The sequence below is a fragment of the Amphibalanus amphitrite genome, unplaced genomic scaffold (assembly GCF_019059575.1).
Source record: "Amphibalanus amphitrite isolate SeventyFive unplaced genomic scaffold, NRLGWU_Aamphi_draft 000825F_arrow, whole genome shotgun sequence".
NCBI lineage: Eukaryota > Metazoa > Arthropoda > Thecostraca > Balanomorpha > Balanidae > Amphibalanus > Amphibalanus amphitrite.
Genome location: NW_024882319.1, coordinates 1 through 26868, shown reverse-complemented (window position 1 = coordinate 26868; position 26868 = coordinate 1). Strand labels below are relative to the sequence as shown.

Here is a 26868-nt window from a genome sequence, read left to right as displayed (position 1 = left end):
TTTAGGAATCTGTAAAAGTAAGAAAAAAATTGAAGACGGCCTGGACTGGCAATATATGCACGTGAAACCCCGCCCCTTGAACATGAAAAAGCCACCGGCACGAGCCTAGCTGACGAAACTGTATGCGCCCGGGCGCCAGGTTGCCATAGGTCTACGTGCGCCCAGGCGCGCCGGCGAGATACGGAGACTGCGGCTGCGGCTCCAGCGTCCCGAGTCGCGCCGCGCAGCGCAGCAGACCGCCGACGCTCGCGGCAGTGTCGCCGGCACTCGGTCCGGTCGGTGCCGCCGCCTGGCGGCGCGTATCGGTACGACCATCCCCTACCCCGGGGTGGGGAGGGAGCGAGGGAGGGGAAGCGGCCCGGTAGGGGGACGCGCCGGACAAAGGGACCGAGATGGCCGCGGATTAGTGGTCTATGCAAAACGATTAGCTCAGGCCGCCCACGGGAGTCGAGCGTAGTCGCGGACAGCGCCGCAGCCCGAAGCGAAACTGCCGCACAGTGCCACGGGAAGATAGAAAAACCGAGACAAAACTACTGTCAGCGGCTGTGCCGTTAGAGAGCGGAGTCAGGCGTGCAGGGCCGGGGTCACCAACCGGCCGCACTGACGCGCCGCCGGAGACGGGGAAGCAGTACAACGAGACGGCCGCACCGGGCCGTAAGAATAGGCACTAGATATATTCCCGACACGGGAAGGACTCGCCTGTAATTGAAAAGCGGCGCACCGCACTGTTGGAGCGCACCAGACGCAAAGGAATTCCGAAAGCACACAGAACACATATTGTCACGTGGCACTGCGGGCGCTCACTGAGGCCTGAGGGCCGGTGGTGCTCACGCCGTGCGGTAGGTGTCGCTACAGGCTACAGTTTGCGCCCGCGTGCAGAGAAATGCTTTGCTGCGCGCCACTGTTAGTCGCGCGCATCAAATACATTTCGGGTATGTATGCGTTTGAGGTTTCGTATTCATTTCATTGATACTTTTCTGAGTTTTTTTTTTTATTACATCGGACACCATGCTTTGATTACTCACTCTAGTGCTGGGCAGTGACAGCTTTGGGCAATGATTTCACATAATTCAAATAACGTCACATCAGAGAAAGTTCGATTTTTTTCTTCAAATCGCTTGCTGTCTTATTCGCTGTACCCAGCTTTCCGCTGTAGTTTAAAAACATCTGCATGGCATGATATAAGACGTTATTACATTAATATAACCAACCTTCTCCATTGTTTGTCAGGCTGTGTCCGGCCGGGTACGTGTGCCTGCCGGGGATCGGCGACAACCCCAACTACGGCTACACCAGTTTCGACACCTTCCTCTGGTCCATGCTGACCACCTTCCAGCTCATCACCCTCGACTTCTGGGAGGATGTCTACAACAAGGTGAGCTAGGCCGGCGGCTCTTCAAGCGTCATTTCTTGTGGGCCAAGGTCCAGCGTGTCAGAAATGATGTGCTGGTTTATGATTCCAGGACGTGTCCTTTTTCCGAGACTGCTCGTCAGTGATTGAGTTAGGACGCTGCAGCAAAAACCGGACCTTTCGTGCGTCACGGAGAGGGTCCGTGGTAGCAGCTTTGTAGCTCACGCTCTGAAGAGGATGTCGAGTAATTTCATTGGTTGTAATTTTGTGATTTCCGTTTTTGCCCATTATGAGACTTGGGTGGGAGCTGATTATACCGTCAAATGACTAGTTCTGACGTTAGGCGGTTCACAAAGAAACAAAGTTACTTGAATATTGAACAATAACGAAATGTAGAGGTCATTAATAGTCATCGTTTTTAGGCTTGTGCACAATACTAATATCCGTACCATGTGAGTAAGCTGTCCGATTAAATGCAAGAATTAAGACATCGCAAGAAAATTAATTCCAGATAAACGGAACCGTTCGCTGGTTAATTTCTACCTCATTTCACCAACTGCCGGGCGTCACAAATCAACAGTGTTGAGCGTGATAAGCGGCCCTTCGAGCCGACCCAGCTGAGGCCATCGGCGGTGTCATTAGACCCGTGCTCGGTGACCCTCGTCGGCTCTTGTGTGCTGGATCACGAATGATGGTAGTCAAACAACATCGCTCACCCGCGTCTGCCGGGATCGGCGGCTGGCTCGTCCCGATCGTACAGCGACGAGAGACAAAAACGGATGGAGAGAAGCGAGACGGAGTGGGGAAGCAGACAGTGGAGTGCGTACTTGTGAATATATCGTCTTTTGAGGCGATCGTGATTGATACTCAAAGCGAATGCGCGAATGATTGCGAGAAGCCGATTTTTATTTAAATTTTGAACTAGTGTCATTCCATGGATCATAGAAAAAAATAACTCTAGCTTTTGGCATCATGAGCAGTGCCCTAGCTAAAGACACGGATTACCTTATTTTAAATTTGTTAACAAATACACAGACTTTCTGAATCAGGTTTCGATTCCAGCGTACACTCACCCTCAAAAGAACACAGCAAAGCCTCTGTTCCACATTTCGCTCCTGGCCACCAGTCTCTGCCGGCTTTGGTTTCTCTCTGGGGGAGCAGCTGGCCCGCTCGCCCAGGGCAGATCATAGCGCCATTTCTCCGGGCTGAAGGTGCTGCAACCTTCCGCGGCGCTGCTCGACCGTGCCATTTGCAGCCCGATGGGGCCTGCAGGACCGTTTGCCGACTGAACGTCTCGCCAGCCCGGCTGTGGCACGCCGTGAAGGGCGGGGTAGGGGAAGGTGGGGGTGGGGCAGGGGCGACCCCGGCGCGACGGTGGAGGTGGTCCATCCGTGGAGTTGTATGAGTAGTGAGTACTTTCTGGTGTTACGAAGCTGTGATAAGATGCTGTGAACGGTATTATATATCCCACGCCTCAGGGAAGCCAGATTTAATCAGTGGCTGGTGATAAATGTTTTTGACTTTAAGAATATATTAGTTATAGACGCCAAGGTGCTAAAACAATCGCGGTAAATGCTTGCCGAGTGGAATCTGAATAAACAATTGTTATTTCTTAGTACAAGCTATATCATAGCCTAAAGGTCTGTATAAGGTATATTACCATTTACGAATCAAGCTGTATTCAATACATCCAAGATCATTTTATATCATTGACTCTGCCATCCAATAGCTGAAACCGCAGCTGTAGGATCTGTAAACATGGCGATATTGTTGCTCAATCACTCCTCTCCAGAGCTCTCCGGCGGCACTCGGGGCCGGACGGCCGACTGACACGGCCTCGTCTCCGGGCCACTCAGCCGGCGCGCGAGCTGAAGGGTGTTTTCATTTTTTGCCGGCCCGACTATTGAGCACCCCATTGGCTAAGGGCGGAAAAAAGAACACGCAGGGAGGGACCGCAGTCGGAGAGAGGAATAGGAAACAGACGAGAGTGGAAAGAGGAGGGAGGGAGGGAGGGCGGGGGATTGGCCAGAAATCGATGTCCTTGGGTAGGCCACGGTAGAGTAGCAGCCAGATGGAGTGCTGCTCAGACAGGACTTTCTGCCAAATCAAGTCATTCTGTTGCAGGATGCATCACGTTGGAAGAAGCCATCAATAATTTAGAAACGCTGAATCGTGACCAAGAAACGTACATTTCATGATTCCATTGACAAGTTTTGATCACTCCGTCCAGGATTGAAGCTTGTGGAACGTTTTCCCACTATTATGCATTTCAGACCCTGTGGAACAGTCCTTTTCGGCTATTTCTCGCTGTATATGCGTTTGATTTTAACCAAACTTTGGCAGTGGTAGTTTGAGATCCCTACCTAATTTTTATTAATATGGTCTATTAACAAAAAATGAAAAATAAAGGCAAATGTCATTGACTGATAATGTTAAGGTCGTCAGAGCCCTGCTTAGAGGCTGGCACAGGCTGGGCGCTGCCTCCCCTCTGATTGGTCGTGACGTACTAGCACACTGCGGCTTGGCTCCGCCCACTTGCGGTCCTGCCTCGGGTCATGCCAGCCGCAGTCGCAGTCTGACCGGCCGGCGTGCGGGTGGTGCGCGCGCGGAGCGGTAGAGTGGCGCACTTGTTCGCATGTCATTAACTTTTGATAAGTTGTTCTGCAACAAATACTGGACGGAGGAAGGAAGAAAAAGGAAGGAGAGACAAAGTGACAATGACACGAACGGTAGACTGTGGCTAGTGGACAGCAAACAATGTACGTAAACGCTAGAGCAGAGACAGGAGACAAAGACGGTAGACGAAAGATAGACAAAGATGGCAGACCAGAGACAAGTGACGGAGATAGAGATTGTAGACGACAGACTGACAAGGGGAGTGAAGGATGGGAGATCATGAACTCTCGATGTTGCATATCTACATTATCATATCCTATCTTTCCTTGTTAATTGCTTTTCGGCCTTAAGCTCTATCAACCATATCCTTAAAGCATTGTGGAAATATTATGGAAAGATTGAATATTGTTACCCCCAAAAATCTTAAAAAGTAAAACAAAAACGAAATACAAGCACATATGTGGATACCCTCAATTAAATAAGGCCGTTGAATGTCACATATGTAGGGGAGAGTGGGGAAAGATGCCCAGGGTTTTACTATGTCAGTTTTTATTCGAAAATGACGATCGGAAAGCAAAAACTTGGAGTTTCAACGGAAGCCGACATCATTTTTCTCCAAAAATATCACACTTTCGTGCCTGAAATATGATAACTTTTTTTGCTATTAAGCATTTCCCTGAAGAAGTGAAAGGGGGCATCTTACCCCACAGGGTGGGAAAGACGCCCCCTGGCGTTAGGTAAGATGCCCCCTGCACTATAAGTGACATAAATGGGCACGTGAATCGCCTGAACGAATCAGCAGTCCCTTCGAGCCTGCAGTAGACACCAAACGTCATCGTAAGGGCCCTCAAAAGTAGTCGTAAGGGGCTTCAGAGGTCATCGTTAGGGCCATCATAGTCCATCGCGGCCAAACAAGCCTCAGTGGTGGCGTTCGGAGACCACTGTGTGGCCCTTATAGGTCTTCATGATGCTTGAGGGCCCTCGAGCCCATCGTGGGGACCTCAGATGCCAGCGCGGCCCGTGGAGCCAACGTGGGAGCCCTCAAAGGATGTCGTGAGGGGGCCGCCCTGGAGCCAATAATGGGGCCCACAGAGGCCGTCGTGAGGGCTCTCAGAGTCAGATGCCGCCCAAAAAGTCGCTGTATGGGCCGAGAGACCGGCATGGGGAGCACCCGACCGTACTGGACTCTCAATAGTCCCAGATCGGCTTTTGTCTCTAATCACAAGTATGTAATAAATGATTTGACGGGATGCTTGAAGGACAGCCTACGAATTTAGGGGGGCGTCTTTCCCCATCAGGACAGGGGGCATCTTACCCCAAGGTACCGAAGTAACATTAAATCAGTACAATTTGTTAGCCATAAAACTACACCCTGAAACAAACTGTTTGGGACACAGTGCACGCATGTTAATGTATCACGACTATAGCAAGGGACGCAAAAATTATCTACCTTCTTTGATATTTACAATGTTTTGACACCAAAATATTTTTTGAAAGCAGCAAATAAAAAACATGCAATCACCAGCCAGCCGTTGCCCAACTGCGCTTCGCAAATTTTTGTGCAGTTAACAAGGCAGGCTTCCGCTTTACGCTAAGAACATTAATTTCCAGGTTCGATTCTTTGTTTCGCCGCTAGAGGGGGTGGGGCGTCTTTCCCACCCTGGGCATCTTACCCCACTCTCCCCTACCTAAAGACAATGCGGTAGATTCTGTCTCGTTACTCATTAAATGCACCATAGCCTGTAGGAAAACGGTCAGCGGAGAAGCTTGCTATAAATTATTGAAAATAAGATGCTTTAAATTTTGTAGGGAAAACATTCTGCAGGATCTTAATTTGTAGCTAGAAGGAGTGCCTATCGTTTTATACATACACCGATCTGCATTGCATTCTTTCCGTCCTTATTCTCTCCGCGCGAGACACGACACATATTCATGCAAGGGAAGGTGCGTTAGCGTGTGTCTTCTTCCAGTCCTTTGCAGAGCTCCGCGTCCCTCTGAGCCCGAGCGGCGAATGACCGGTCCCGGTGTCGCGGCGCGGTGGGCGGAGCTTAGCTGCGGCGCAACAGCTGACGCTGCTACGCCGTGCTAGCCTCTACCACGGCGCAGAGTTTTCCGATCACTTTTTACCATTACAAGTCAATGACAAGTGCCCTTCATTTTGACATTTTGTTAAAAGACCATATTAGTAAAAATTAGGTAGGGCCTTGAAACTCATTGTGTCAAAGTTTGGTTGAAATCAAGCGTTTAGGTAACGAGAAAGAGCCAAAAAGGACTGTTCCAGGTGGTCTGAAATGCATTCCTCGCAGGCGTCTTTCTCCAGTCAGATACCGGATACTGCATTAGATGTGTCACTAGGGTGGCCCGCGTGCTCCGCAACGCGAAAAGGGGCATTTACGATCGGTGGGTGTTTGGTTTTCTTGTGTCGGTTGGGTTAGCTATCCATTTCGGTCGATTGCTTTTTGATGGCTAAATGATTTGGTTTTGAAAGAATATCCATCGCATCGAGGTGCCCGTGTCTGATAAGCATGCTTTCCACTTCAGAATCTGTCAAATGTGCTTTATAATTTAGGCGCGTAGTTTTATGACAAATTAAAGGCGTAGATAATTTTCACTAAAAATCGTTTTGCAGAGGTTTGAAACATTTATATTTTTAAGAATACTGTTGCTTGTCATGCAAACGTGATGATTGGATCTTGGAGAGAATTGAATGCTCTTTCCAATGATAGCATTTTCAATTGTCAAACGTATCAGGTTAAGCAGCAAAATCCGTGTAATTATTTAGTGGTACATTTTGGACAAATACCATTTAATTCAGCGATTTTTTCCTCATTGTTTTTGATCAATTAGCTTTTCACAATTTTTCCATGAGAGACGGTACATTTTTATCGCTAATAGGCGCTGTTTCAACTCATTCCGTCTGACGATCACCTGAAATTAATATAAATTCCAAAATCCGTCCCAAAACGTCCATTTTTCAAAAGAAAGTGTCCTCCCCGGTGCACGTGGCGCGTGCCAACCCCTGCACCGCACACCATTCGATAGCCCGTTCGATTCTCTACACGATGCTGTTTTCCCCGTACCGGTCGGGCCCACGGTTACCGAGATATTGCACCGGGACCGGACCCGTGTCGGGCAAATTTGGCTGTTTTCGCCCGTTTTTGCCAGCCGATTAATGCATGTAAAGTCTATGACGCGAATTTGCACTTTTTGGGCACGCGCCACGCGCTCGCTATCGATCCGATCGGGCTGAGACCCATCAAAGGCACGTTGTCCATCCTTGTTCTATGAGTTGCGCAAACTTCAGCGCGGTAGGTGCAACGGTGTGACCTGTAACCCGCGCTACGTAGCACCATGTCGCGACCTTCGTAATAGACAGAAACTACGTCACCACAAATAGTAATATAGATGATGCTTGAGGGCCCTCGAGCCCATCGTGACAAAAGCGGTGCATTTGTACTTGTCGTTTTGTCATGCATCCTTCCACCGAATCGCACCTTTATCGGACCATATTTGACAAAGTTGTGCGATTTGCGGCAAAAATGGCACCTCGTGACAAATGTGGCGCACTACGGCAAACGCGGTGCATTTGTGTAAGCGCATTGAAAACTGTCTTTATTTATCGAAAATCAACACCTTCATTCGCCTCTGTTTATCAAAATAAATAAGCTGCCAATCTGCAAATGAGAGGCACCCGCCGCCGATCGTCATGCATTTTAGTTGTAAAGTTCATCAAACCCGGCTGCCGATGCCTTGAAGACCGAGCAAATTTGGAGAAAATGCACCTTTTTCCAGCGCGTGCCACGTGCGAATCATCCACCCCCCGGGACTCGAACCTCGACACTGCACGTGCCCGTGACGTCATCAACACCCTGCGAAAATTTCAGCCCAATCGACCGCACCGTTTGACCTGCGCACGGCGTCAAAGCACCCCTCTGCACGGTGCAAACAGACACACAGACAGAGTTTCATTTCACAAATAGTTACGAGCGAGCGAGCGCAGCGAGCGAAGTGAGTCTTTTCAATATAACGGAAAAGTTTTAGTTTTATTCACGATCGATGGCAACACAAGTCAAATTCCTAAAACCAGACGTTTCGGCCACAGGGTGCCTTCGTCAGTGGACACTAGTGATTAATTAAATTAAAAACACATAGTATCAAAAACAATCGGTATAAATCGTTCGAAGTCGACACATCGGGTTTCGAAATGCATTCTTTGGTTCAACATTAAAAACCTAAATTGAGAACGGCATTCATCACGCTATTGTTCTTGTCGCGTTCTTTTGATATGCTGAAAAAATAAATTATATAATGAATGTACCTACAGGTCACAATGTAAATGTCGGAACGTTTAATTCGCTCGCCTTTTCTCAGAGTCTTTCAAAGTTCGCCAATCACCTTTCGTTTAGAAATCGTTTACGTTTTGTTTCCTAGTGCCATCATTGCAGCCGCTTTTGCCCATGTAAAGAATCCAGGTTTTTCATTCACTGTATCTTGGAAACAGATATGAGCTGCTTCCAGAGCTTTTCTCACCGATTTTGACATGCCTTTTTCAATGACATGAGCACTGTTCCAGTTTGGTAAATTTTGACATTTTTCGATATGAAGGACGAGTGCGTTCGATCTATTGTGGTTCCGGACATCGCGTTTGTGTTCTTTCAGTCGTGTGTCGAGTCCTCTTCCAGTTTCTCCTATGTACGATTTGTTGCATGGGCCCGAGCAAGGAATTTTGTATACCACACTGTTACTATCTTTCTTTTCAGGCTTCGGTTGAGTCAGATTTTCCACTTTTCTTCCGGAAACTATCGTTACATTCGATCCATTTGATCGAAGCTGTCGTGAAATCGAGTCGGCATGTGTTGAGTTTGGTATCGATATATATCGGCCACGTTTCTTCTCTTCTCGTCTTCGTTTTCGTTTCTCTTCGGCGCTTCTCCTTCTGATTTCTTCCGCTTTCTGTTTCATTCTTAGTAGGAACCCTTTTGGATAGTGAAGCCGGTCGAACGTATCGAAAATGTGCTTCAGTTCGTCTTCTAAGAAGTCTTCGCTACATATTCTAAATGCTCGTAAGAAAAATCCGATAACGATCCCACTTTTCACTCGTTCGTTGTGAGCTGATAAAAAATGGACATAATCTTCTTTGTTTGTAACCTTACGATAAACCGTGAATTTTGCTTTCTGTCCACATCTCATGATAAGGGTGTCTAAGAATGATATTTTTTGCTCGTTTTCTCTTTCGATCGTAAATTGGATCTTTTTGTCGACTTCGTTGAGGACTCGGAGTTTTTCGTCTAGGTCGACATCTTCGGGGACCACCACCAGAACGTCATCAACGTACCGGAGCCACGTACAGTCTGCCCCCATGATGTTCTTGAATTTTTCTTCCTCGAGAAGTTCCATATAAAAAGCAGCCACGGGGCTCAGTGGGGACCCCATTGCGAGTCCGTTGTGTTGTACATATTCTTGTCCATTGAAAGTGAAGATGTTGAATTTCATGCACAGCGAAATTAATTCCAAGTAGTGAGTTCTCGGCAGTGGAAGTGATTGTTCGTCGATTATGCTAACCACCCTCGCTATGGCATCTAAAGCCCCATCTACCGGCACATTGGTAAATAACGATTTTACATCAAAGCTAGCCAACTTCTTTTCACGCATGTCAATGTCCTTCAGCTGCTCCATCATATCTGTTGAATTTCTAAGATGAGATCCGCTTATGGTTCCCAACGCCTTCGATAGTGGCTTCGCATCTCAGTATGAGCGGCCCGGCCCGGCCCGGCCCGGCCCGGCCCGGCCCGGCCCGGCCCGGCCCGGCCCGGCCCGGCCCGGCCTGTAACGCTTTTGAGAGGCTTATATCTCAGCAACCGCTGGACCGATTGGCCTGCGGTCTTTTTTGTTGGGTAGCCCCATCCCTTCTACCCCGTAATTGACTACTTTTGATACATCTCAGTGACCGTCGTGGCACGTGCCACGTGAAAAGTCAAGGGTGTTCAAGCTGTTTTGCAAAAGTAGTGATTTTGAGAGGCTCATATCTCAGCAGCCGCTTGGGCGATTGACTTGCGGTAATTTTTATAGGGTAGCAGCATCCCTTCTACCCAAAATAGGATACTCTCGATGCATGTGGGTCACCCCCAGTGCACGTGCAAAATACAACAATAAGAGGTGCCAAATGTGTTCCCATTTCAGTAACTCGGTAATTACTGGGGCGATTTCGCTGAAACTTGGCATACATGTAGGCACCCACCAGGCAATGCATTCCCATGTGTTGCAGTTAGGGTGCTACTGCACGTGCGCACGTGCAGGGGGCGTTTCCAGATCTCGAGAACGGCTGGGCCGATTGCGCTCAAATTTGGTACACGGTTGGGGACCAGTTAGTAGGGTGCCGTGCAAAAGTCATTTTAGACCCCGTTTGCACGTGCGCACGTGCAGAATGCCGCTTCCAGATCTCAGGAACGGCTGGGCCGATTGCGTTCAAATTTGGCACACCGCTAGCGACCAGTTAGAAGGGTGCTTTGCGCAAGCCCGTTGGAAGCACCCTCTCGCCCTTCTGCACGTGCAGGGCTCACTATCTCGCTCGCTCGTTCTTCGCCCAAAAGGCGTCTTACTGGTATAGTAGATATCTCCCAGATAACACGCTGCGTGAGCCTATCGGGCACCGTGTTGACCGTCCGCCCTTTTCGGCAGATTATCGCCGCCATGGGCCCCTGGAGTATCCTGTTCTTCGGGCTGGTGGTGTTTTTCGGCTCCTTCTACCTCATCAACCTAATGCTGGCCGTCGTGGCCATGAGCTACGAAGAAGAGGCTGAGAACACCGAGGAGGTAGGCTGGCAGGCGATCGTAATGTTTCAGACAAAGTACAGGTCTGAGAAGATGAGCAGCTGTTATTTTTAACATTTTTATTGCTCAGATGTGGATCGATGCGTGACATGTGAAAACACGATGCATATTTTCAGTGAGCTCATTTTTTTCAACATCTACATTGAAACGGCTAGCGATCGTTAATACAACCGCGTATGTCCGATCTCTTACCACTTTGCTGTGCCTTCACGTTCCCAGGAGAAGGTGAAGGACTTGGCGGACCACCGGGACGATTCCACCTTCAGCTTCGACCCTTCCAACCTGAAGCTGCACCGTCTGGACAAGGACAGCAAGTTCCCGACGATCCGACTCAAGAACCACACCATCTTCGCCTCCTACAAGTACAACAAGAAGAAGAAAAAGAAAAAAGCCAAGGGCCGTAAGTCGGTGGAGGGCGGTGTCACCAAGGAGGACGACAGCTGTGTGTCGGCGGACGGCCACGTCAGCGCTGTGTCCCCTGCGGCAAGGAGGGTCAGTGAGCTACACGACGAGCACGAGACCAACGAGCTCCGTCCGCGGGCGCTGGTGCACGAACTGCTGAGCCCGGACCCCCGGCCGGTGGTGGTGGAGCTGCCGGGGGCGATCCGCACCCCGTCCGTTAGCCCGCAGCGCAAACAGTCGTCCTCGTCTGACCGGTACGCCGCCGCGGCCCAGGACCCGACAGAGGTGTCGTGCGACTCGTCGGCACTGAACGTCCGCGCGCTGCCGCCGTCACCGACACCGGCGGCTGCCCCGCCGACCACCGAGGCGCACCCGCTGCGCTCCTCGTGCGAGCAACTGGAGGCCACTGAGAAAACCAGCGTCCAAATGTTCCACGGAGGGGAGCTAGACGAGTACTACGTGCATATCACCACCGGCCAGCAGCCGCTGGGGCCGGCCGGCAGCCGCGGCGCGCTGGACTGTACCCCCACCGGAGACGCAGCCGACGAGCTGGCCGGTCTGGAGGACGTGGGTCTGGACGAGGACGCGGTGTCGCCGCTGGCCGGTCACCGCTCGCAGGGCGGCGGCCGGCGCGAGGCGCTGCGTCACGCCATGTTCGCCACCAGTGTGGAGTCGCAGGGTATCGGGGAGATGAGGGGTAACAGTGACTCGTCTACCAGCGAGCACCGCTCAGCGGGCGACGTGCGGCGGCTGGGGATGCGCGAGTGCTCCCTGGACGACTCCGGGGTGGTCGGAGACCAGGAGACCATGTCGGAGCGCGGCAAAAACATGATGATCCGGACAGAGGTGGGTCACGGTGGCTGGAGGGCTCTCATTCTAAACACATGATTATGGAGAGAGTTTGCAACATGTTTTGTGCTGAGTAAAATCTCTCAACAGATAACACTAAAATAAAGCCTTAGTTGATTAAGTTTTGCTAAGTTAAGTACGATTACAAGACCCTATCATTGTGGTGCATATTGGTCTGCTATGTTGTTGGCTTAGCTGAGTTCATATAAGCAATGCAATAACATTCGTTGATTACCACGCCTAAACTTGCAATGTAAAGGTAAAGTAACATTAATTTTCGGTGAAATTCAGTTCGACGCCACCCAACGCAACCTGGCCTCTGGGCTCTGTTGATCGGATGTTGCTTGATGCTGTCGGTCTTTATCGCAGGATATCACGCCTCTGGCCAAAGCGCTGGATCTGGAGGTCACACTCACAGAGAAGAAGTGTAACGGGATCAGTCCGCAGCGCCGGAGTCCGTCGCCCTCCTACGTCTCCCATGTGGTCGAGCTACACGGTAAGGCCTAGCTGACGAAACGGGGCACAAGTCAGTAGAATTATGGCTGGTCAGTCGTTCGCGAATGACCTTGTAGTGGACGCGTCCCTAAGAGGATGTTGGTGACTGATTAGATATTTGAACATTTTGTAACCCTTCTTTCATTACCAAATAAGCAACCTTGGGTCACTTCAGTTGATACTCTTCTTGCGAATCTAATAGTTATTGCAGTGTTTGTCGTTACGGAGCGAGCGAAGCGAGCGTAGTCTTTCCTTAGATTAACGGAAATTTCTGAGTATGAGCGGCCGGCCGGCCGGCCGTGGTCACGCTTTTGCGAGGCTTATATCTCAGCAACCACTTGACCGATTTACACGCGGTAATTTTTGTAGGGTAGCTTCATTCCTTCTACCAAGTATTGGACTATTCCTGATGCATGTGGGTGACCCCTTATGCACGTGCCACGTGCAAAACGAAGAGGTGTCCGTTTTGTAATTGTTGCAATATCTCGGTAACTACTTGGCCGATTGCGCTGAAAGTTGGCATGTAGGTAGGCACCCACTAGGCACTGCATATCCATGTGCCAGAGTTGGGGCGCTGCTGCACGTGCGCACGTGCAGGGGTCGTTTCCAGATCTCGAGAACGGCTCGACCGATTGCGCTCAAATTTGGTACACAGTTAGGGACCGGTTAGTAGGGTGCCGTGCACATGTCAGTTGGGACCCACTTTGCACGTGCGCACGTGCAGGGTGCCGCTTCCAGATCTCGAGAACGGCTGGGCCAATTGTGCCCAAATTTGGCACATCGCTAGAGACCGGTTAGTAGGGTGCCGTGCACAAGTCAGTTGGAGGTACCCCTCGCAATTTCGCACGTGCAAGGCCCACCCTCTCGCTCGCTCCGTTAGTCGCCCCAAAAGGCGTTATACTGGTCACTTAATTGCAAGGCAATGTTAGCAGTTATCATTTTCTGAGTATTTCAGGTGGTAATCGTTATGGCAGAGCGCCACTGTAAAAGTTAAGTTGCTCTCGATCGATGTGTGGCACATTGCGTGCCAACAGACAACTTAAGCCGATCATTTGGACGTTACTTGATGGACTTGATATCATGGAGCCCTTAGGCTATGTGATGTAGCAGCTGGTCTTCGCTCAGGGCCATACTAACTTGCGTTATTGAATTTTTAAGCATCGCAGCTAGATACTAAACCGAGGTTACTGAACTGTGCGGCAGAAGTAATCGTAAATATGTTTTATACTTTATAGTTCTCGTAAATAATCCATTTGGAACGCAAAGTAAGCCGCTACGGGTGTGCTGTACTGAGGGATGAAAGGAAGCAGTAGCATCCTTACTCCTGTCTATTTCAGTTGTGTAGATCTGTGAAGTACGAGTATAAAGCAACGCCAGCTTGCTTCATCATTATCATTTTTACCAACAACAGGCCACCTCTTTGCACCGTAACCTTTTCGACAACAAATGATGAATCATCTACTTGTCCCTGTTTTTACCGTCAGACGAGACACCGGACCGCAACTGCGACTGCTGCTCATCGTGCTGCATCTGGTACGAGACGTGGCTGCGCTGGCAGAACCGGCTGCACCTTCTGGTCACCGATCCCTGCTTCGACGTGTTCATCACGCTCTGCATCATCCTCAACACGGCCTTCCTGGCGCTGGAGCACTACGGCATGTCCAACGAGATGCGCCAGACGCTGGAAATCGGCAACAGGGTGAGGCGCTGCAGAGGGGGAGTTTTCAATCACCCTGTAATTTCGCGCCGCGAGAGTAGCTTTTACCCAGCTTCTGTTCGGCTCGTAAACGGAAAGTACGTCGTGATGTCGCTTTTGTGGTGGGGGCTCTTCTTCAACAAAGGGAGACGGCACTGTCGAGAGGATAACGACTGGGACGTTATTTAGAAAGCCGTGACGTCAAGTTTCGTTCAGGAACATGAACCGTCACCTCGTAAACCCTAACGAGTGAGTCGATCGCTCTGTCGCGCCGAGCGGGTGACGTTTTCGCCGCTGTCTGCGGCCCGTCTCAGATCGAGAGCCCCGGCTGCTCCGGCCGCCCCGGTACTGATTTGAGTGCACTTGATAGGCGGTGGCTGAGCTGAAAGCGGAGTCGTTTGACCGTGGAGGATCAGCCGGCTCGGAGATGGGGCCGGCTTGCGGCGCTCGTAAAACGGACCTCGCCACGTGACTTAGAGCTGACGGTCCGCTGATGTCGGCTCGCTCAGCGGTGCTTGGAAATATCTCCACCGCTGAAGGGCCCTGATTGAAATCCGGCCGGCAAGGATTTAGGCCTCGCCGCAGTGGTTTGTTACAGAGGGCTGGGATGTGCTCTGAAATAGGGTTTAGAATATGCATTTTTTATGTGTTTAGAATGAGACAGTGACAGCAAACTTAGTTTGATGCATTACTGAGCACTGGCCGCCTTACATTAGCGCCAAATCAAATTTAGTCTATTGACTGAAGCGTTTCTCTGAAACCAATAATTTAGCGCGACATCTTTCCGCATAATTGCGGCCGAGCCGATCCGCCTATGGAATCGTTCAGCTTTGGCATCGTCCGCTGAACTCGGCTGCCTGTTGCGTCACTTCATCACCTTAGTTCAGAAGACCTCAGCATTCTGCCGGCAGCAGCTCGGGTCCGCGGTCCGAAGCTCAGCAATCTGAGGGTTCTGCGCTGTGGTCATTGTTATTGTCTCGTATTTTCATACAGTTACGCAATTAAAAGTTTCATATTCAATTTAAGCCCTATTTTATTTTCAAATTGTCATTTATTTTCTTACGCCCTTTCATTTCTTAGAATATTTACAATACTGTATAAGTACTATAATACGAGTACAACATTCATGTGATATTACAGAGTTTCCGTAATGGTTCGTGAGTATTATCATGTTTCAAATTTACCCGCCGTCTTTGTCCACCCATCTTCAACACTCGTTAATCAAGTCTCGTTTTCATTCGGGCTATTCTCGTCTCGTCTCTCTCTCCCCGTCCTATCCCGGTTGACTCGTCCCCATCCCGTACCGTCTCGGTCCTATCTCATCATCCCGTTTCCTCCCATCCTATCACGTCCCGTCCCATCTCCGCCCTATCTCGGTCCTCCCGCCTCCCTCCCTGTCCTATCTCGGCCGTCCCGTCTCGGTCCGGTGTGTGTCCGGCACCAGAAGCCGACTCAGTTGCAGTTTAATTAGTGGCTGTCAGTCAGTGAGCGGCCTGCGTGAAATATCCAGCCTCTCTCCGCCGTGTACGATATGGGACCGCGTCGCCGCCAGCGACCCGAATATTTCCGTCCACCGTCCCCAGCAGCGGCCGGCCCGGCGAGTTGGTCTGAACGGCGGGTCCACTGTGCGGCGCGAGCCGGCCCCGCGCCCATCTCCTGCGCCGCACTGTTCACTTCCAGCCGAGGGCCGCTGTCCGTATCAATATTAACCCTTTAATCTGGCCCCGGAGCCGTAAAACGCTACACGGGTGAGAATAGAACAGAGCAGGCGGCGCCCAGTCAGTGCCCAAATTACGTTTATGACTGTGCTTGGAATTTAATATGGCAGTGCGCATCTCAAGCATTGTGATGCAGCGCGGATTAAGGAAGTCGTGACTCGTGATGACAGAGGCTTATTTAGTCTGCAGGCAGACCTAGAGCTTAGTACGGGATAGCTGCATAGACTAGACTGCCTCTAACGCCTTGGGAAGGATTCTAAGTTATTTACGAAGTTATTTGTTAATATTACTTTGGTTTATTAGTTTCTGCTCAGTATTTCATTTCATTTATTATTGTAGCTGCTTTTTGGTGGTAGCATATGTGCAATGCGGCTCCCGTGTGTTTTGTGCCAGGTGCCAATCAGGCTTAACATGAAATTGAGTGTGCCTTCAATTCGACAGAGGTGGAAATAATTAATGACTTTTGACTAGATAATAAAGCTAGTACCAGGATGTTTCATTATTTGTTCATCATTTGAGGGAGGGTCATCTATTGTCGCTGTGCCTGGGGCCCACTGCATCACACACACACAAAAAAAACAAGTTAACCCTATACTCATTTGAAGGTGATTTTTAAGTAATTATATTACCTACATTAGATGCATGATACAACAAATAAATTTTCCATTTGTTTTCGTAGTTTCTTCTCGGCCTTATGTAGCTTTAACCCTCATTCAAGAAGTTGTGCAGAAACGGTATCCGCTTTTACAGTCAGAACGTACATATTGCTTATTAGCTGACGTTATTAATGTTCTAATTGTCCCCAGTTTCTTGTTCCTGTTTCTGGATCAGTCAGTGATGTAAACTCAACTTTCCACAGACTCTAGCTTTTCAATCCCAGCCATCGCACTCGCTCCTCTCCGTCTACCCTCTCTCGAACGATTGGTGGGCCAGCCGCCGGGTGATTTCCTGATGTGTGACGTCACGATGCGGCGGTATGACGTCACCAACGGTAGCGGCGGCTCCTCCCGTCTGTTGCGGTCCGCTCGTAAACCGGCATCCCAGCCCGATTGTGCACGGACTATATGGCAACCGGACACTGGCCGGGGAATTAACTGGCTGTGTGGCGGCAGTGTCGCAGCAGGCGACGGCGGACCGGATGCTGTAGGTCAAGTAAAATGTGATACAACATTGGTTGGATAGTGTCATACAATTTGATGAAAGCTTGTTTCGCTGTATCGTTCATTTTTGGTCATGATATGAGTAAGCATTACGTAAATGACAACGGAACCAGACGCATTTGAATATGTGATGCTCATTAAACAATGACTTAAAAACCTTATCAGTAAACTTTGACGAACACTTGAGGCACGAAATATCGAGTTCAAACGAAGTTGAAGTGTCGAAGCATACTTCTATCATGAAAAGAGTAATTAAGTTATCAAGCCTCACCGTTAGGTGATGGGTGTGACATTTAAAGAATGGCCTTCCAAGGTCACTCTCAAATGCTGATGCTGAAAGAATGCTGATGGAGCGGAACAACTTGTTTTTTTTTTTATCTATTCTGCGGTGGCCGGATGCATAACACATCTATGAAAATTTAACCATGTTTTGATTTGCGACATTGCCAGTGTAAGCACAATGTCTCTGTCCGGTATATCTGCTGCACGTACACTCCGACTCCGCCCAGTCTGCTATATCGCACAGACACGGTGGTTAACTTTAACCACCACGGCTTTCGTTTCAGGTATTCACATCCATCTTCACGCTGGAGTGCACACTGAAGGTGATCGCCATCAGCAAGGAGTTTTTCCGCTCCGGCTGGAACATCTTCGACCTGATCGTGGTGGTGGCCAGTCTGGTGGAGCTGTCGCTGCAGAACATTAACGGCCTCTCCGTCCTGCGCGTCCTCCGACTGGTGAGTGGGGCTGGCGGACGCAGGGAGGGCGACTTGTGGTGGGTGATCAGGGAGGCGACGGCGGTGATCTGGAGAATGGTGACCCAGGCTCAGTAGGAACGGTGGTTTTTAGCAACAGAAACAAAAAGTAAATATGAGGACTACAGTGTGCGTCAGTCCGCAGTGCTTGCAATGACGAGCAATTGCACTTTTCCACATTACCATTCGATGTTGCTTTAATATTTGGTATGTACGTACATACCTAGGTGAAACGCAAACAAGCTGGCAATGACATGCATGCTACTACATTCCGCAAAAAAAAATAATTTATTTTTTGTCCGTGTCCGTATTTTGTCCGTCACTTCGTAGTTCGTAGGTATGTTATCAGGTTCGTTCTGAATCACTGAGCCATGATCATTTGGTCCGTGCTGATACATATTCCGCTGCATCAAGTGGCGTGTTGATAACACTGCGTGGCACGGCTGTGTGTGTGTGTTTGCCATCGCCCCTGGTTACCGCCGAAACAGCCGCGGAGGTCTGCTTACTTGTGGCCACCGGGTGACCGAAAAAGGTCACCGCCGGTGGGGCGGCACACAGCTGTGGACAGCCTCACAGTTGTCTTCGACCGGCCGACACAGTCCGCATAGTGGCTGTGCCAGTCGGCCGGCTATTGAACACGACCCGGTAAATCAATGGAGCACGGAGGACAAGCCTAGGTGGTGGCTCCAACCCGCCGGCAAATAACAGGTGCCGCGCGTTCAATTATGCATGGGTGCCATAGTCCACAAGGATGTTTTTATGGGCTCAAGTTTGTAAAAACAGAGTCCCACCGTCTTTGTTGGCTTTGTTGAAATGTTACCCATGCAATGTTCTGCCTAAGGCCGACAATGTCTCCGTCCGCACTTACCTTGCAAGGTGTTTTGCGCCCGAGTGATTCTATTGACAACATCTCCAAAGTCCGTCTTTGAAGTTCTCTTCGCCCTCAAACCTCCACCTTCATTCAGCGGCATCCAGTCATCCTGGGACCGTCGGCCACAGGCCGTGCTCCATCCATATTCATTCCGTCCTATCAAAGACGCAGGCGGCGGCCCGACCGAGCAAATCGGGCCATCGGGCGCCAATCTCCCGGTGCTGTCCCGCTTTCCTGCGCCGCCACCGCCGCTGCGCGTCCTCCGCCGGCCGTCCGCCGGCTACTTGGCTAGACGACTGGACCTCGTAAATCAGCGGACGGCGCGTGCGAATGGAGCACTGTTCCGTCTGTTTGGCTCCGTCCCGCCTTGTCGGGCGCGGCCACGGAGGTAAGAGAGGATGGAATGCGAAAGGCGAGAAGGATGGAAGGCTCGACACAGGAGAGATATTAGGTAGGTACTAGGGACGAGAGAGATATAGCGATAGCGGATGGTCGGTTGATTTCAATCGACGATCATTACTCACTAGAGAGAAGCGCAGCGCCCAAGTCGAGAAAAATGGTGAAAGTTGATCATAGAGATTGCAACGAATGAAGGAGTGAAGTGACAAAGTTTGATCGTTCAAGAAATGGCAATTTCCAACTTGAAAAATTGCGATACTCCTAATTGAGGATTAGTATTGGAGAGAAAATAAGCTGAGTGACGAGTGTCAGAGACCAGAGTTTGTTGTTTTTAGAGACAGTGTTCTACTTTCTGTTATGCAAATAGGTTGACTGTATCGCGGGAATCCCTAATTATTACTCCTACACACACCCTTCTAGACCAACTTTCGAAGTAATTCAGCAACTTTGTCCTCATTTCGGGCTTACATGCGACCGTTTGTGAACATTTGAAAGTGTGGTGTGATATGCCTGATTAGCCGCACCTGAGTGCCGCTGCGCCCCAGGCTCCAGCACGCCGGAATGCATGCTGTGCCGCATGGCATGAAAAGTTCTCGCACCTGCCGCTAGATGGCAGTGGTAGTATGCGCCTGAATGTATGCTGTACCGCACAGCTTGTGGCGAGCGGACCGCCCGGCGCTTGCTTCTGTCAGGCTTCTGTCAGGCTGGAACTGGGTAATAGTAATAACGAAATTAACATTTCATTGGTTTATGATAACTGTAGATTACTTACTTATTCCTCAACATAATTGGGTTCAGTAGCAACACCTTTCCCGGCCATTCCAATGCCGCTTTGCCGCGCTGCGCGCCCTCCCGTAGCAGACGGTCTCGGTAGTCCGGTCCCGTCCCGGAGAGACAGATGCCCCACGGCAGTGGTCGGTAGCCGACTCTGTGCCGACTGTTCTGGTCTTCTGCAGCCGGAAATGGTGGCTGCCTCACGCCTGCAGGCCGGGATGTTTATTGTTTATGCCCCCAACGAATCATACCGCTGGATGGCCAGGCGCTCAGATTATTTCCATCCCCTCATCCGTGCTGAGTGCGGGAAATGGTGAAAGAGGGTCTAGTTATATTCGATGAAAGGACGGCATGAACGGATTTTTTGTCCCTGATTCCTCGTAACGCTCGGAAAAGCTGATGTAACACAGGATCCATTGCAACTATGGCACGTGAAAGCGCAAATAACAAAGAAAACGGCTTCAGAAACGCCAGACCGCCTGACTATACAAGCCAAATACAAGCTGAATACCGTTTTGAAGAATGTATTCTGCGGAGACCCAGCCAGTGGAGCGTGAACTGACTGAGGCAGGACGGAGCCGAGCCGTTCGGGGAAGCGGCGCTGTCCGGCGGCCGTCTGGGCCGGACGGCCGGTCGGCGGCGCTGTCCGGCGGTGCTGTCCGGCGGCACTGTCCGGCGGCGCTGTCCGGCGACCGTCTGGGTCGGACGGCCGGTCGGTGGCGCTCCGTGGCGGGCCGGCTCCGGCATTGGCGGACGAACGAGACGCCGGCCCGTTCCATTTCAGCTGTCGGCGGCGCGGGCGGCCGGGACAGGCCGTCAGCGGATGGAGATCCGATCACCTCGGACCGGCCCCAGACCGGACAATAAGGCGGGATAGCACCTGCCAGTGTGGGTGACGGTTTTTTGAACGGTTAATATCTGACATGATAGAAACAGTCGGCTCAAACTGAGAACAAATCGATCTCTAACGATCTTTGTGACTCTATTCATGCATTAAGTTATATGAATAAATGCAATTTCAGTGTTTTGTGTCCAGATTGGGAATTGGCCAGCGCTTATTTGCGTACTTCCTAAGAATAAATGGAAAGTGTCCCTAATAAAACACTTCCTACTAAAAGGGTGAGCATGAGGGAGAAAAGGAGGGAGACGGATAGACCACACTGCTGCGCCCCGTCGTTGTTTTGATGGCGTTTGTATGGAGCCTGTTCTCATGTGACGATCGCAGGGGCGCCATTGGGCGATCTACATATCATACATAAGTGATGCCTGCAGAAACAATATCGCGGAGCGTTGGGCGCAGCGGCGCCGTTACATGACATCAAAGCCTGCCCCGCTGAAGTTCGTCTGCGATTTCTGTCATCCAGCCGTCCCGAATCATACCCCGAGGAACGCTATCGCAGCTCGAAGCCGCCATACCCTATCGATTTGACATTTGCAAGCATGTGTAAAGAAGCCCTAAATCCATATCAGCTCAAGTTCAGCGCTTCGTGACGGGTGAGATTGGGTCACGACATACGGCCGCGCTGGAAGTGGCGGCCGTGCCGAGCTCGTGGCCGGGGAGGGCTGCTGGTGACCGGGCGGCGCGGGGCACGGACCAGTTGGGCAGTTACGAGCGGCAGCCGTCAGCGCCGAGGGCCGCGGGGAGACCAGGTGTCCTGCAGGCGTCACTGACCTTTGGCCGAGCACCAATTATAGTGATTAGTGCGACAGAGACGGGGAGGGGAGGTGTCTGTGGTGGGGGAATCGTCCACCGCAGTCCACTTAACGCAATTGTTTCTTGAGAACGAAAGGGGTGAATGCTATAGACGATGTATGAGGTTGATGGACTAATTTTGGTGTTAATTTATGATGGTTGATGATAATGACAGGCTGTTTGAGATAGACAAACGCTATTCGTTAGATATTGAAAGAAAATACCATACTACACGTATGTAAATGTATTGCATCCACTTCGTTTAGATTTAAAACACATTTACCACAACAGTACCTACCTGCTACCTAAATTAAGCCGTATATCTGTTGTCTTTTCCAGCTCCGGGTGTTGAAGCTCGCGCAGTCGTGGACAACCATGCGAGTGTTGCTCAGCATCATCATATCGTCTCTGGGCGCCCTCGGAAACCTGACCTTCGTCCTGGTGATCGTGATCTACATCTTCGCCGTGATCGGGATGCAGCTCTTCTCCAACAGCTACACGGCGGATATATTCGAGCCGGATCCAGTACCCCGGTGAGCAATGACAAACGGCCAGATTAATTGCAGATGGCTTACTTGAAAGCAGGATTTCGCAAGCAATTTGAGTTAAAATTTGAGCAAGTGGACGCTCTGGGTTGAAACAGCGAATATAAATCTTGCGCTGTAGGAACACAATGCAGATGTAAGACAGTTGCATTCGTCATCTCTTGTATCCATTTGTTTTGCACAAGGCCAGTCCCGGGTTTTTGTGCATATGTAGTGACATGCATTATTCATTAATTTCCATTCATCAGTTACGTCCGGACGTTACTAGGGGTCGTCCGTTCATTGTTGTCTCACGCCATGAATCTGGAGAAAGAACGAGGCTTCCCACAATAACCACGGATACTTGCTGTGTTTCAGGTGGAATTTCAACGACTTTTTCCATTCATTTATGATGATATTTCGCATCTTATGTGGAGAATGGATCGAGCCGCTGTGGGACTGTATGAGGGCGAAGCGCGAAGAGGTAAGCACTCGACAAATTGATACACTCCTGTGAGGCATAAGATGAAAAGATTTATGAATAAATGAATTATTTTCATCATGTACATAATTATATATATATTTTTCTATTATCTCGATCTTTTGTTTTGGTAACCGGTGTCTGTTCCCTAATCCCTACGTTGACGCTTTTATTCACAATATCCCCGCAGTCGGAGATGTGCCTTGCGGTCTTCCTGCCGGCGCTGGTGATGGGTAACTTCCTCGTGCTGAACCTGTTCCTGGCCCTGCTGCTCAACAGCTTCAACTGCGAGGAACTGCGCACCAGGAAAGAGGTGGGTGCCCCTCCGCTGTGCGAGATGGGCTGTGCTGACTGGGTGGAACGATGGTGTGTTACTTTGTGCTGGTGTGCTGGTCGGTATAGATGCCGAACTGCGCTGATTAATTGAGGCTGTTGTGTCTGAATAGTGGGATAGGTTCAAGTTTCAGCCCCCGATATGTTTGGTGAACGGGACAAACAACAAATAATAATTTAATTTCGTAAAAGGTGCAGCTGATTTACGTTATGTTGTTCTAACATTAAATTTTGGAGCTAATTTTTGACCTGTTATATTTAGGGATCTGCTAAAATTAAGGTTAACATTAGGTTACGTCAGCCTCGTGAAAGTGTGGGTACGATTCTTTAAAAGGTGGCGTACCTCATAAGCTCATAATCTTGGAATATTATTGGTGAGGTCCTAAATTAGTACCGATCATCACCAATCAATGTTCATTGGGCTGTAAGACGTGGAAATACGCGGCAAGTCACAATCGTGCTATCTACGTTTCTTTTCAACGAATTACCCAAGCAGCTCTCGCACTGAAAAAATAGAGCGCGGAGAATAGCAATGGGACTTCTGCACCTCTCCTTTCTATTGACGGTTGTCTACGATGCTTCTGATATTGGTTATCAGTTTGCTTTTTCATTTTGAATACCACTGCAGACAGAAATACGACATAATGCATGATCATTTTCTATCTCTGCTGTGTTTTGTGTTTTAAAGTAACAACATTTTCCAAGTGGTTTTAGCACACTATGTGTATTTTGCTTAGGATTCGTATGTGTCAGTGTTTATGTGGTGTGATCTATTCCCTTTTGACCATTTACTCTTCAGTAACAGTATTTTGTATTCGTCGTTTTTAATCCAATGTCTAGGAGGATGAGGTATGTTTTACAGAGAATGACAACAGTTCATGACGTAGATAGATATTGCAATATGAGTGCGGCATGCGTATGACAATGGCCAGGATAATACGGAAACGGGACAGCAAAAAAATGTATACTTTTTATACCTCTCATTCGTTTATTGTAAAATTTTCATTTGATGACGCTTGTTATTGAGACTCACGTGAGACATAATGGCGCAGCTCCTATAAGAACCTCCACCCTGGCCCGATATTGAAGGGGCATTTTTGGCATGTTTTCTGATTTACCGACTATTTTAAGGTTTATTCATTCTGTTTTGCACTAATTCTTAGCATATCTTTGATATGTTGTACCATCCATTCAATTTTTATCCATAATTATCTAAGTTATCGATTTTCCCACAAAACAAGTTATTCATAATGTACAAAATGCACTGTCTGAAATGCTGCAAATCGCTGAAAACGGAAATATGTTGAATCCATTTCAAATTCAAGTGACAGGTAAAAGGTGAGCTTGTTTGTTTAGTAATAAAAGTGAGATAAATAGGTACCATGTGCCCTTAGTGACATTGCATATGTAAACATGCCAATGAACGCTCAAATGTACACAAAAGTATAGTTTATTTTTGTGCCTGTATTGACTTTTTGAATTATAGACGTGATATCTGCTCTTGATTTTTGTAACTGCATTTTGAACCCTCAGAGCGATAGCAGTTTTTAGGTCTACAGTGATTTTGGTCGTTAGTCAACTTATTCCGAGAATAAGTTCAGACATCTTGAATGACGTATCGATAGCATGCTGTCATCCCGTTGATAGTCGAATGCATCGATTTCTTCGTTTACCGGCGAATTCCGAGTCTATAGTCGAATGCATATTTGACAGGAACTCCGACCCGCTGTTCATTCACGCTGACCGACCACCATATCTATATTGTAGGTGACCTCTGACCCCGGCGCGGCTCTCGCGGGGCTCTGATTTCTCCCCGAGCCCCGCCGGGAAGATATATCCCGTGCTATCGCCACATGGGATATATCCATGTATGTACAACCAGCCATCGCCAGCCTTTGTGGTAACCTGATCATTCTGTGCGGACTCTCCCACCCGTCGGCATCCATTCCATCCTCTGGCCGTCTGTTCCCACCCGTCCATTTATCCGCCGCTCCTCAGCACGTGGTGTTGCGCGGCGGCCGACCGGTCGGCCCGCCGGGGTCCTCTATGCATGTGGCCGATCGGTGCGTGTTCCCAGGGTCAGGTCGCGCCCCACGGCGGCCCCGGTATCGATCTCGTCACTCTGCGGCGCCGGCTGCGCTACCTGAGACGCCGCCTCGTCCGACCGGCCGGCCGGAGAGCCTCGCAGCCCTCTCCTCGACCGGCGCGGCGAGCGGAGCTACAAACGGAACCCAACACGAGCTCGCTGAGTGAAGGCTTGGACCGAGAATGCGCCAGCGTCTCTACCATGCGATCACACGCCGGACGAACGGCGTCCCCTCTTCTGAGAGAGTCCTCAGCTGACAGAATGAAGGGCTGTACGGGCTGTGATCAGTTACCCGACGAATACACTGCGCCACCTGCGAACGATGGCAAGAAGCACATTTCGCCTGGCTGTTCAGCGCTGGGCTCCAGTCAGGTAACGTAGTTACGCTCAGTTGGACGAGTTTACAGGTTGTTCGGTGGCTGGAACTTCCGACAAGTTCACGCATTGGTGACGGTCGCGTCGGGAGGCACAACTGCATCCATCAGATACGGTGGCGGCCTTAGCTCGTCGATTGAGGCTTCTTGACTTGCTACAGGTCTTCAGGAAAAACATCGGCACTTCTGCTCAGGGGTGGTTGCGGGAATTGAAAACTAACGCAGGACGTAGAGGAAAATTAGATTGGACTGGATTTACATAACCCGTTGGTTGGGTGGCACTGATTCGCCACAGCCCTAACGGTTTGCTTCGGAGAAGCTTTGCTGCTCAGCTCTCCTGGTGGTGGGATTCAGACTGCTCACTGTATTTAGTGCTTTCTCCTGGTTCTGACGGTATTCCAGTTACTTAGGCCGTCCATGCTTCGTACCCGTCATTTCTCACATTTACTTGCCTTTTGTATCTAACTGCATACTTAACAGCTTTGTAGTTTCTTTTACAAACTCACCTTATTATTTGTTTAAAATACCAGTAATGTGTCCTAAGAAATCAAAGGTACTGTACTGGCGATTTTTCTTCAAACAGGTGTGCTATTTTATCTGATTCTCATTATTGTTTTAAGATTTTCTCATTAAATATTTTCTTGTTTGAGTTCCACTCTCGTCTGTTTCATTAGCACATTTAAACGGCGCCATGTACTCTATTTTCCACTATGACCCTCTATTCGATTTCATTATTCTCTGCATGACGGCGAAACATTTGCCTCAATCTGTACTATTATCGTCTATCTTCGCTTTTATCTATTTTATTGCTGCTCTGAACGCAAAATCGTTTATTTTAGCCCGACAACATTTTCTATTCGACCCACAACTAATGGATACAAAGTGTTCAACTCTTATTTGTGCCATAAAACTTATCACTGCGCTCCCTTCTCTGTCTTGATTTCCCCACTCGTCACCCTGCCCCGCCTGATTCTAACACCTCCCGTGGCTGCTGATTGCAGGAAGCCAAGGGCAAGTCGAAGCTGGTGCAGAGCGTGCAGCGTCTCAAAGGCTACATCCGCAGTCACCGGGACCCCGAGTCTCGCCAGAGGGAGGTAATAGCGGCCTTCGAGAGCGCGCGCGTGGACCAGCCGGCACGCTGTGCGCTGCCGCCGCTGCCCGTCTCCGTGTCGGTGCCCGAGATCCGGCGCACACTGGACGAGACCGACCTGCTCTCGGACAGCTCTGACCCACTGCAGGCCGGCTACAAACAGATCAACGCAGGTCAGTGCCGGCTGCCGCACACACGACAGTGGTGCAGCTGCTACAGTTGGGGGGTTGAGTGTTGGAAACAGTATTTTCTAAATAGCACCGCATCACTGATAAATTCATTTTTATGTATTTTTGATAAAAGATGATTGAACATTTTGCTTAGTCATGTGTTTCAACAATTAACATTCGTGACAGCAGCGTGTGAAGTA

General features: G+C 49.7%; 1 protein-coding gene across 1 annotated transcript in view; it reads left to right on the top strand.

Moving 5' to 3' along the window:
* Positions 1-26671, top strand: part of LOC122366692 (sodium channel protein 60E-like) — a gene marked incomplete at its 3' end in the record, with an annotated part of 103519 nt that extends 76848 nt beyond the window's left edge. Inside the window, exons 6-16 of the mRNA XM_043339207.1 lie at positions 1231-1375; positions 10646-10780; positions 11018-12046; positions 12419-12545; positions 14029-14243; positions 17685-17855; positions 21950-22143; positions 22513-22618; positions 22806-22928; positions 25026-25406; positions 26410-26671. Coding sequence (XP_043195142.1) covers positions 1231-1375; positions 10646-10780; positions 11018-12046; positions 12419-12545; positions 14029-14243; positions 17685-17855; positions 21950-22143; positions 22513-22618; positions 22806-22928; positions 25026-25406; positions 26410-26671 — 2888 coding nt within the window. The remainder of the gene's footprint in view (positions 1-1230; positions 1376-10645; positions 10781-11017; positions 12047-12418; positions 12546-14028; positions 14244-17684; positions 17856-21949; positions 22144-22512; positions 22619-22805; positions 22929-25025; positions 25407-26409) is intronic.
* Between the last annotated feature and the right edge of the window lie 197 nt (positions 26672-26868).